Here is a 12500-nt window from a genome sequence, read left to right on the forward strand (position 1 = left end):
CCATAACTTCCCCTCTTCCTCCATTCTGCTATCTCCACTCATCTCCATCCACCTCTGTCTTCCCAAAGCTCCACATAATTCTCCATCTCTGCTTTTCGTCTTCCATCTCTCTAAAATCTTTTTTCTTTTCATTTTTTCCGTCCATTTTTTCCCCTGTTTCTTTTTCTCTGTGCTTCTTATCCTCTCATCCTCCGTTCTTCCTCCCTTTTCCTTTATAGAAGTCCTCTCATTTTCAGTTTGCTGCATCTCGTGTGTGCTACCTGCTCTAATTCTTCCTCCTCCATCTCTCTCTCTCTCTCTCTCTCTCTCTCTCTCTCTCTCTCTCTCTCTCTCTCTCTCTCTCTCTCTCTCTCTCTCTCTCTCTCTCTCTCTCTCGTGTCTGACCCATCCCTGTTCTGTGCCTCTGTTCTCCTTAAGTCCGCTCTACTTTTCTTGCTTTACGCTGCCTGCTGCCCTATACCTTCACAGAGTCTCGCTCTATGTTGCCATCTCTTCACCCCTTCCTCCTCCTCCTCCTCGTCCCTGCTCTGCAATCTCTCTCTCCCTCCCTCTCCTCCACCTCCTCACCCCCTGCTGTGCTGCAATCTTTCCACCACCACCCCCCCCCCTCTCTCTCTCTCTCTCCATGTCTTGCTATTTCTCCTCCTCCTCCCCATTCTTGCTCTGCTATCTTCTTCTTCTTCCTGCTTCACTTCCTCCTCTTCTCCCTCCTCCACCTTCTCCTCCTCTTCCTTGTCGCTGTACTATCCTTCCCTCCCTCATTACCTTCACCATTCCCTCCCTCCTCTATGTTCATCCTCCTCCTCCTCCTCTGGAGCTTGTGAGCGTGGCCTCTCTCTGTGAGGTGACACCAGGGATACTCGCTGCCCGAAACAAGATAAGAGCACCCCCTGCTGCTCACTAGAGGAATCACAAGGCAACATCCAAAACATTAGTCCATCGCCAATAGTATGGGATCATCAGAGGGTTGCTGAATAATATCCTTAGGAGAAGCAAAGAATGATATCCAAGATTAAGAACGGCTAATTACGTCAACTTTAACATGCATTGGGTGAAAAAATAATTCCTAAGTATTGTCATAATCATGCTGCATCAGAAAACACGTTATTCAGCCCATCGTATTGAGACCATAGACGTTATGAAGCATCCAAGGCCACATTATGAGGGGTGTGTGGTTTTTCCTCTGTGCTCTTTGTCCTGTTTGTGTAACATGGCATGTATCTCTGTATACATGACACATTCATATCAAAACTGTAGTGCAGGGGTAGGCAATTAGCAGGACTGGGGGCTTGCCCGTCATCAATTATATCTGGCCCAAGAGATCTTTTTTTTAAACTCACATTTTATTTTATTTTTTAAAATACAACAATTTCACAGATTTCATTCATTGTATTGACGAGAAGCTAATTGTCGCTGTGTGCATACCAACCAAACTTAATTGCCGACCCCTGCTGCAGTGTATGACATTTACAGTGCCCTCCATAATTATTGGCACCCCTGGTTGAGATGTGTTTTTTAGCTTCCAATTATTATTATTTTTCTCTAAATAATATGGGACCTTAATGGAAAAAAAGAGAAAAATCCAACCTTCAATACAAGTGCATTTATTCAGTGGGGAAAAAATCCCACATAAAGAAATAATTATTTGACATCAAATAATGTGTGTCACAATTATTAGCACCCCTGTTGTTAATATTTTGTACAACCCCCTTTTGCCAACAAAACAGCACCTAATCTTCTCCTATAATGTTTCACAAGATGGGAAAAGACAGAAAGAGGGATCTTCAGCCATTCCTCTTTGCAGAATATCTCTAAATCATCCAGAGACCTGGGTCCTCTCCTCTGTACTCTCCTCTTCAGCTCACCCCACAGGTTCTCAATGGGGTTGAGGTCTGGGGACTGAGATGGCCATGGGAGGAGCTTGATTTTGTGTCTTGTTAACCATTTCTGTGTAGATTTGGCCATATGTTTAGGGTCATTGTCTTGCTGAAAGACCCAGTGACGACCCATCTTCAGCTTTTTGGCAGAGGGCAACAGATTTTGATTTAAAATGTCCTGGTATTTCAAAGCATTCATGATGCCATGCACCCTAACAAGCTTCCCAGGGCCTTTGGAAGCGAAACAGCCCCACAGCATCACTGACCCACCCCCATACTTCACAGTGGGTATGAGGTGCTTTTCAGCATGCGCATCTTTCGTGGCACGCCAGACCCACTTAGAGTATTTGTTGCCAAAAACTCAATCTTGGTCTCATCTGACCAAAGCACACGGTCCCAGTTGAAGCCCCAATACCGCTGGGCGAACTCCAGACGTTTGCGTTTATGATTGTGGGTGAGGAAAGGTTTTCTCCGTGCATGCCTCCCAAACAGCTTGTTGGCGTGTAGACAGCTCCTGATGGTTGATTTGGAGACTTTGTGACCCCAGGATGCTACCATTTGTTGTAATTCTGTAACAGTGAGCTTTGGAGATATTTTGATTTCTCTTGCCATCCTCCTCACTGTGCGTGGTGGCAAAATAAACTTGGGTCCTCGTCCAGGCTTGTTTACCACTGTTCCAGTTGTTTTGAACTTCTTAATTATTCCTCTCACAGTAGATACAGTATGGGCAGCTGCAGTTGAGTGGCAATCTTCTTGTAGCCTCTGCCTGACCTGTGAAGGTCGACGCACATCTGCCTCACTTGTATGCTGTGTTCCTTTGTCTTTCCCATGTTTAAGAGTGGATAAGAGAAATGGCCTCGGTGTCACCTCATATTTATACCCCAGGGAAACAGGAAGTGATGAATTACTAATTAAATGTTCCTACATACTCTGGTAAACTTTGTAAACTACTGTAGAAATGACAGATATGCTTCAATTATATTTATTTCCTGGGAATTGTTAAGGGTGCCAATAATTGTGGAACAGGTGATTTAATGAAAAATAATTATTTTTCAGTCAGGGATTTTTTTTATTTTCCTACAATTCATTTGAGTTGAAGGCTACATTTTCCTAAAATTTTCAGTGTGACAGTATTCTTCTGCAATAAACACTGAATTTATTTTAAGGCTTTTAACACATCTCAACCAGGGGTGCCAATAATTATGGAGGGCACTGTATCTGTGTACATTACGTCTGTCTGTCAAGTGCTCTATAGCATGTATACATGTATCCAGCACATATATACATGTACATGTAAATGCCGTCTGTCATGTATTCGTCTACATCAGTGGTTCTCAACTGGAACAGTCTTGGGACCCACGATTTTCCACTCTCATTCGGCCGCGACCCAATTTTTTTAGCGTTCAAGTCAATTCAATGCAATTCTCAAAATGTAACCAATACGCTATCTATCTCGCATAAACATTCAGATTGTATCTATGACGACATATGACACAGAGGTCACTAGCCTATCAAAATAAAAGTTGTAAATTGTTGCAGGAAAAGTTTGATTTTTTGTTTTTAGAATTACGTATTTTTTACACCAAGGCTCCGTGACCCACCCATGACCCCTCCGCGACCCACTTTTGGGTTGCGACCCACCAGTTGAGAAACAGTGGTCTATATGACACCTTTCTGCAAATGCTGTGTGACATGTTTCCCGTATACAACATGACACTTGTCATGTCATTGTTGTGTTGTAACGCTCTCATGTCTCCTCTGTATGGAATGTGCTGTACATGTGTATGTGTCAGGGTTCCCACGGGTCATGGAATTTCTGGAATATCATGGAATTTCATAAAAGTTTTTCCAGTCATGGAAAGTCATGGAATTTTACCATTTTGCATGCATAGTCATGGGATATCATGGAATTTTCTCAACAGTTGTGTAGAAACAAAAACTTTTTTGTTTGGTGTGTAACATTGTTTCTTACTGGTTAAACTACAACGCTTCGCCAAAGACAGTTTTGTTTCGCGCTGTAAAGTGCAACATTCTAGGATAAAATGAACCCACCTAAGTCTGGCGGTGGCTCTGCGTCGTCTCTAGGGGTGAAGATAATCTTCAGTTTACACACTTTTTAAAACGTTTTAGCGTATTTTTTTTACGGAAGTGGTCATGGAAATTCTGTTTTAGGGTCTGGAAAGACATGGAAAATCATGTAATTTTATATCTAAATTAGAGTGGGAACCCTGATGTGTGTATGTTCTCCCTTCCTCTGTAGTGCAGTGTGGCATGCACGTTATCTGTAATACCTGACGCCTTCATGTAAATGCTGTGTGTCAGGTATCTGTATATTTCATGTAGCCTAAATGCTGTTTGTCAAGTGTCTGTGTACGTGACTCTTTTATGTCAGTGGTGTGGTTTTCTCTAACTCTTTGTGCCTCCCCATCTCTCCTCCTCTTCATGCAAATGTGTGCACACTTTTACTAATGTGTGTGTGTGGGCTTATTGAGTGTCAAAGGTTTTGTGTGTGTGCGTGCGTGCGTGCATGCGTGCATACGTGTTTGTGTTTGTGTTTGTGTTTGTGTGTTTATAAAAAGCACACTGTAATATGAATGTGTTCTGTTCACCTTCATTATATCACGTTGCATTAGTTAGAAGTCACTGTTATAATTGTATGCAAATTAAGGATTATATATGTATGTGTAGTTGCTGCCTACTGTGAGCTTTACAGTATGTTAAATCCAGTCTGTGTTTTGATATCGCTGCGTGGTGTTAACCCCAGCTGTGTGTGGGGCGTGTGTGGGTGTGTTTATATGTTAATGGGAGCATGAGAACGTGCATATGTAAAGTATGTGTGTCTGGGCTTGTGTTTGTTCACAGGTACTGTAGAGGTGTGTGTGTGTGTGTGTGTGTGTGTGTGTGTGTGTGTGTGTGTGTGTGTGTGTGTGTGTGTGTGTGTGTGTGTGTGTGTGTGTGTGTGTGTGTGTGTGTGTGTGTGTGTGTATCTACTGTGAGTGTGTGTGTCGTCCTCAGCTCTGGGTGCAGGTTTCAGTGTGGCGGTGTACGGTGGGCTGGTGTGTGTGTGTGTGTGTGTGTGTGTGTGTGTGTGTGTGTGTGCATGTGTGTGTTTGTGTGTGTGTATCTAATGTGAGTGTGTGTCGTCCTCAGCTCTGGGTGCAGGTTTCAGTGTGGCGGTGTACGGTGGGCTGGTGTGTGTGTGTGTGTGTGTGTGTGTGTGTGTGTGTGTGTGTGTGTGTGTGTGTGTGCATCTAATGTGAGTGTGTGTCGTCCTCAGCTTTGGGTGCTAGCTCCAGTGTGGCAGTGTACGGTGGGCTGGTGTGTGTGTGTGTGTGTGTGTGTGTGTGTGTGTGCATGTGTGTGTTTGTGTGTGTGTATCTAATGTGAGTGTGTGTCGTCCTCAGCTCTGGGAGCAGGTTCCAGTGTGGCGGTGTATGGTGGGCTGGTGGGGGCTCTGCTGCTGTGCGTGCTGCTGATCGTGTGCGTGGGCGTGCTGGCCTACCGCCGCCGCTGCCACCACATCCACGGGGACATCACCGACTCCTCCGCCGCGCTCACCGCCGCCTTCCACCCCGGCAACTACAAGCCCCCGCGCCAAGGTAAACACACACACACACACACACACATTGACAGGTGTGCATGCACACACACACACACAAACACACATTCACGCACACACACGCTCGCACACACCACGCATTCCAACCCAGCAACAAGAAGCCGCCGCAGCTACTTTAACACACACACATACACACGTATATGTATGTTCCAAGCCCCTGTGCCAACGTAAATATACATACATACACATGTTCCATCACAAACCCCCAAGCCAAGGCAAACATACACACCCACACACCTCATTTGTAACCCACACCCCACAGATACACAAATACAATGCATATATGTAATATCGTCGCTGTCCAGCAAAAAACACTTATCTCCACTATTATTTTTAGTTTTTTATGTTCGTTCTTTATTTATTATAAAATATAAGACAGTACTACTGGTCAGTCTCCATGGGTATATGTGTATGATAAATAATTTAGTAGCCAACTTTAATGTTGCAATGATTATTTTTTTTAGAAAATGTGGTTTTATAAATCAATACATAAAAAACAATGAGAAGTGGAGATAAGTGGTTTCTGCCTGACAGCGACGATATGTAATATCATCTAACTTCTTTCTGACCTCCTCCAGATAACCCCCACCTGCTGCACCCCTCCATGCCCCCCGACCTGACGGCCACGGCGGGCACGGTGCCCCGCGGCCCCCTCTACTCCCTCCAGCAGAGCGCCCTGGACTCCCCCCACAAGATCCCCATGACCACCTCCCCTCTCCTGGACCCCCACGCCATGTCCCCCATGCCTACACTCAAGATCAAGGTAATATACTATGACTACTACTACTACTATTACCACTACTGCTACTACTACTACTACTATTACCATTACTACTATCTCTATTACTACTACTACCACTACTACTAGGGTCCCACATACTACTACTGACTACTACTACTACTACTGCTACTACTACTACTACTACTACTACTACTACTACTACTACTACTACTACTACTACTATTACTACTACTACTACTACTACTACTACTACTACTACTACTACTACTACTACTACTACTACTACTACTACTACTACTACTACTGCTATTGCTGCTGCGTATGCCTGTGTATGAAATGTGCTCTTTAAATAAACTTTACCTTACCTTACCTTACTACTAGTACTGCTGCTACTACTACTACTAGTAGTAGTAGTAGTAGTACTACGACCTTCCTCTTTCGAGAGATTCTACTAGACTAATGCTTGAGCTGGCCTTGCCCCAGGACAGACTCCTGACATGATGTTTAGTTTAGTTTAGTTTGTGTGTGTGTGTACTCATTATTTACTCTTTATAAAAAAAAAAAACTAAAAAAAACTAACCCCTCTTTGCAACTGCACTTGTTGTTCTGTATATCTCCTGTGCACTTTGTATTTGCTTGTGATGTTGGCTTGATTATGTCCTCTTTTGAAAGTCGCTTTGGTTATAAAGCGTCTGCCAAATGCAATGTAATGTAGTGTAATGTAGTACTACTACTACTGCTACTACCGTAGGATACTGTACCGTACTTAAAGAATATTTCAACTATTTGGCACTTACGGTAGCTCCTATTTAGACACCAACACCTCAGAAAGGGTGGTAAAACTACTGGACTTAATATTTGAATCAGCAAACACCACCTCTAAGAACAAAGAACAATGCAGAACAACAATGAGGCAAAAGACAAGACGAAAGCATTGTTGGTCAACCTGATGTTGACACATTCATCATACCCGCGGATATACTTGCTTTGTTTATGCAGTGATTCAGATGTAATGGAAGACTGCATATGAAGAACAACGATAAAAAGTAATTTAAAAAAATACAAAAGCTTTTTTTTTGACAAATGTCAGTCAACAGTAATATGAAATCTCCTAAAGGTCTACAACTCGTCCACCATGTCTTCACAAACAGTAAAACAGAAGAAAAAGTAAATGTCAACCAAAAGCAATAAATCATTGTTTCATCACTTCATTTCTAAAGGTCTACAACTCCTCCACCATGTCCTCTCTGGAGCTGCCGGCGGGCGATGCCGACATCATGAGCCTCAAGGCGCTGGGCACCATGGGTGGCAGCGGTGGCACCATGGGCAGTAGGCGAGAGATGGCACCGCACGGCGGGCATACGCTACCCAGGGAGCCGGGACACAGTGCCAGTGCCACGCTAGGGTGCCTGGGTGGACGACTCACTATCCCCAACACAGGTGGGCATGGGGAAACAAGTGTTGTAGAAGGGCTGTATGTGTGTGTACGGGGGTACTATGGGTGGGCGAGAGATGGCACAGCATGGCGGGCATACACTGCCCAGGGAGCCCAGTGCCAGTGCCACACTAGGGTGCCTGGGTGGACGACTCAGCACAGGAGGGCATGGAGGCACATTTTTATTTATTTTTTATTTGTAGTTTATTTAGCAGGGACAATGCAGTGCACATTGTTACAAACATGACATGGCAGAGCCATGACACAACTTGCAGATGTGAATACATGGAAGGTTTATAGCTACACCGCATTCCACATTATTATGCAAATGACATTTTTCGCTGTTTCCCCAAATAATCAATACAAATGACAGTCGTCATAATTTTCAAGTCATCAGCCATTAGAGTACAATTTAAAAGTTTTTGAATGAACCTTCCAATGATAACGGTATTTTTTAAAATAATAAAAAACTTTAAATGCTCTGTTCCACATTATTACGCAAAATAGTTTTGTAGTGTTGTAATCCAAATTTCTTTCTTTTTTTCCAATTTACATCAAAACAGTTGGAATTTAGTACCTTCTAAATTACATTTCAATGTTCAATACTTGGTGATAAGCTCTTTGTCTTAGTAACTGGAATGCTGCGATTAACATTGAAGTCAATGGCAGGGTATTGCATGGGAGTTATGGAAGCCCAGATATCCTTGATGCTTTTCTCTCAGCTGTTTTTATTTGTTTGGTCTGGTGACCCACACTTCACTCTTCAATATACCCGTAGATTTCCATGCCACGTTTAGGTGCTTTGGAGGTGATGACATTCTAACGCACCAGACATAAAACCCCATTGAAAATGAATGGGATGCTACGTCTGGTGAGTTAGAATGTCATCACCTCCAAAGCACCTACACGTGGCATGGAAATCTACGGGTATATTGAAGAGTGAAGTGTGGGTCACCAGACCAAACAAATAAAAACAGATGAGAGCAAAGCATCAAGGATATCTGGGCTTCCATAATTCCCATGCAATGCCCTGCCATTGACTTCAATGTTAAACGCAGCATTCCAGTTACAGCTTATGACCAAGTTTTGAACATCGAAATGTAATTTAGAAGGTACCAAATGCCAACTGTTTTGATGTAAATGGGAAAAAAAGAAAGAAATTTGTATTACAACACTACAAAACTGTTTTGCGTAATAATTTGGAACAGAGCATTTTGGCCATTTTAAGTTTTTTATTATTTTAAAAAATACCGTTATCATTGGAAGGTTCATTCAAAAACTTTTGAATTGTACTCTAATGGCTGATTACTTGAAAATTATGAGGACTCTCATTTCTATTGACTATTTGGGAAAACGGCAAAAAAATGTCATTTGCGTAATAATGTGAAATGCGGTGTAGATAGCTAATTTGCAACCTCAGTCCCTGATCAGGCTACCTACTCTAATAAAACATATAAATCATCTAAACCATATAAATCATCTATGTATGTGTGTGTTGTAGAAGGGCTGTGTATGTGTGTCAAGAGATGTCTAGGGGTGCACTAATGATATCTAGGAGTTACTATGTACCCATAACATTGGGGTGTTAGTATTATGGGCTGGCGAGAGCTGGCACAGGCAGTACACAGTGGCAGTGCCACGCTAGGGTGCTTGGGGTGGACGACTCACTATTCCCAACACATGTAAGGTCGCCTAAGGTTCTGTGTGTGTGTGTGTGTGTGTGTGTGTGTGTGTGTGTGTGTGTGTGTGTGTGTGTGTGTGTGTGTGTGTGTGTGTGTGTGTGTGTGTGTGTGTGTGTGTGTGTGTGTGTGTGTGTGTGTGTGTGTGTGTGTGTGTGTGTGTGTGTGTGTGTGTGCGTGCGTGTGTGTGTGTGTGTGTGTGTGTGAGTGTTTAAACTTGTTGGCGCTCACACATTGTAATTGCAGGTGTGAGTCGTGAGCACCCTCACCTACGTGTCAGAACTAAAACCAGCCGACAAGCTGATGTTGATCATCACATTTAATGATCCTTGTGCACACTGACAACGCACACGCACGCACACACACATACACACACGTGACGCACACCTCCGGTGTTAGCGTCACACACGTCTAATGACTCCATCCAGCACATCTGTCCTCTTTAATTAGCCCGCTAGCTGCTTCCACTCTATAGCGTATGCACATCATCACCTCCCATACAGCACTGTAGGTGAGACAATTCACACACACACACACACACACACACACACACACACACACACACACACACACACACACACACACACACACACACACACACACACACACACACACACACACACACACACACACACACACACACAAACCTGACAGCAACCACGTTAAGCGTTAAGATCCCCACAGTGCTAACCATCTTGTCTTCCCCTTCTCTCCCCCAATCTCTCACTCTCATCCTCCTGCATCTATGCTTCCCCTCCCCTTTCTATCGCTATCTCTCGCTGTCTCTCTCTCTCTCTCTCTCTCTCTCTCTCTCTCTCTCTCTCTCTCTCTCTCTCTCTCTCTCTCTCTCTCTCTCTCTCCCTCTCTCTTCTGCAGGAGTGAGTCTGCTGGTTCCTCCAGGTTCTATTCCGCAGGGCAAATTCTATGAGATGTACCTCATCATCAACAAGTGGGAGAAAACCACGTAAGTCATCCTGTGTGTGCGTGTGTGTGTGTGTGTGTGTGTGTGTGTGTGTGTGTGTGTGTGTGTGTGTGTGTGTGTGTGTGTGTGTGTGTGTGTGTGTGTGTGTGTGTGTGTGTGTGTGTGTGTGTGTGTGTGTGTGTGTGTGCATGTAATCTTTGTGCGTGTGTGTGTGTGTGCGTGTGTGTGTGTGTGTGTGTGTGTGTGCGCGCGTGTGCGCGTGCCTGCATGTAATCTTTGTGCATTTGTGTGTACCTGTGCGTGTGCGTTTGTGTGTACCTGTGCGTGTGTGGGTGCGTGTGTGCGCGTGTCTGTGACACTCCCCTGCTCCTGTGTAGTCCTGACATAAAGCCTCCTGCTTCATGAGGCGGCTGTTTGACATAGTGCTGAGTAGCTGCTCCTCTCCTCTCCTTACAGTGACGGCTCCCTCAGTATGGCAGCATTAACTCAGCATGCATGACTCATGGTGAAGGGCGAGGGGGAGGGGGGCTAAGTAGTCATAGTTTGGTGAGGTTACTCTTAGGGCCGTACACTTTGTAGAATCGTAGTGTGTGTGGAGCAGAGGTGGCCAAAGTCAATGAAGAAATAAATGTATGGTGTACTGGTACAACACTAGCTCATGGCATTACATAAAGGTGACACTAGTGTTTTCATTGTACCTAATGAGGTGGCTGGACGTTGTTGTTACTGAAACCTTAAAACCTAGCAAGAAAAGCCCCAAATTTGATCCCACCTGTGCAGAATCAGGTACATCGCTCTATAGTAATTGTAAATTAGATACGTTGCCGGTGTTGAAAGGAAACTAGGCCGCAAACTATGTTTTTTACTTCTACATTTTCTTAAGCCACCTCTGGTGAGGGGGTGTGGGCGTTGGTGGTGGTGATAGAGGATGTAATATTATCAAAATTGTGATTGTGAGGTCTGGAAACTCAAAGGCTGTGTGTGTGCGTGTGCGTGCGTGCGTGCGTGCGTGCGTGCGTGCGTGCGTGCGTGCGTGCGTGCGTGCGTGTGTGTGTGCATGTGTGGTAAGCTGTGGTGGGCCGAGTCCATATACTGCATCATCTTCCATTTTGACTGGTTTGTGTGGGCATGTGTGTGTGTGTGTGTGTCTACTGTCTATGTGCGATGATATTCAAGCAAGAGCTGACTTTCAAAGCTCGGAGTGAGAGGATAGGAGTGCCTCTGCTGCCTCTGTAGCTGCTGCTGCTGAATAGTGATAATGTTTATCTTGGCAGACTCGGGGAATATTCAGTACTTTTATATATTTTTTCTTTCTGAGAAACTTTACATTATTTTGCTGTAGGAGCATATTTCTGCCATACACAGACTTACTTAGTTTGTAATTAGCCGAACTGTTCTTCGCACTACCCGGCAGTATGAACTTTATATTTATTGTTTGTCTTGGCTGTGTGTGTGTGTGTGTGTGTGTGTGTGTGTGTGTGTGTGTGTGTGTGTGTGTGTGTGTGTGTGTGTGTGTGTGTGTGTGTGTGTGTGTGTGTGTGTGTGTGTGTGTGTGTGTGTGTGTGTGTGTGTCTATATGTGTGTGTCTATATGTGTGTGTCTATATGTGTGTGTCTATATGTGTGTGTCTGTGTGTGTGTGCGTGAATGTGTGTGTGTACATGTGTGCGTGCAAGCATGGGTGTGGGCCTCCGTATATGTGCGTGTGTGTGCGTGTATGTGCTTCAATGTGTGTGTGCCTGTATATGGGTCAGTTACGTTTCAGCAGAAGCACACGTCAGGCCGGCGCAATAACAGCCAGTGCCTCTATTGTATGGATTCGTTTTGTTGATTTGTTTTTAGTGGACTATCTAAGAAGCATAACAACCACCAATTACTAATTAGGTGTGCATTATACGCCGTTACTCCACCTGATGTCAGTCTGAGCCCAAATAAACGTTGTCCACCCACATGTGCATATGTGTCTTAACAGGTTGCCATCGGAGGGCAGCCAGACGGTGTTGAGCCCGGTGGTGAGCTGTGGTCCGTCAGGTATGGTGCTGAGCAGACCCGTGGTGCTCACCCTCCCCCACTGCGCTCTCCTCGACTCCCCAGACTGGAGCCTCACCCTCAAGAGCCAGACGCACCAGGGGGCCTGGGAGGTGAGATGGCGGATAGAGATAGAGGCACACACACACACACACAGACACACACTCACACACACACACGCACATGCACGAACGCAGAC

The 12500-nt window shown here is 44.6% G+C and overlaps 1 protein-coding gene across 1 annotated transcript in view; it reads left to right on the plus strand.

The window, feature by feature from the left end:
* unc5b (unc-5 netrin receptor B) overlaps positions 1-12500 on the plus strand; it is a 99765-nt gene that overhangs the window by 80259 nt on the left and 7006 nt on the right. Inside the window, exons 9-13 of the mRNA XM_063191878.1 lie at positions 5282-5476; positions 6075-6259; positions 7459-7678; positions 10229-10316; positions 12246-12414. Coding sequence (XP_063047948.1) covers positions 5282-5476; positions 6075-6259; positions 7459-7678; positions 10229-10316; positions 12246-12414 — 857 coding nt within the window. The remainder of the gene's footprint in view (positions 1-5281; positions 5477-6074; positions 6260-7458; positions 7679-10228; positions 10317-12245; positions 12415-12500) is intronic.

The sequence above is a fragment of the Engraulis encrasicolus genome, chromosome 24 (genome assembly GCF_034702125.1).
Source record: "Engraulis encrasicolus isolate BLACKSEA-1 chromosome 24, IST_EnEncr_1.0, whole genome shotgun sequence".
NCBI classification, from domain to species: Eukaryota; Metazoa; Chordata; class Actinopteri; order Clupeiformes; family Engraulidae; genus Engraulis; species Engraulis encrasicolus.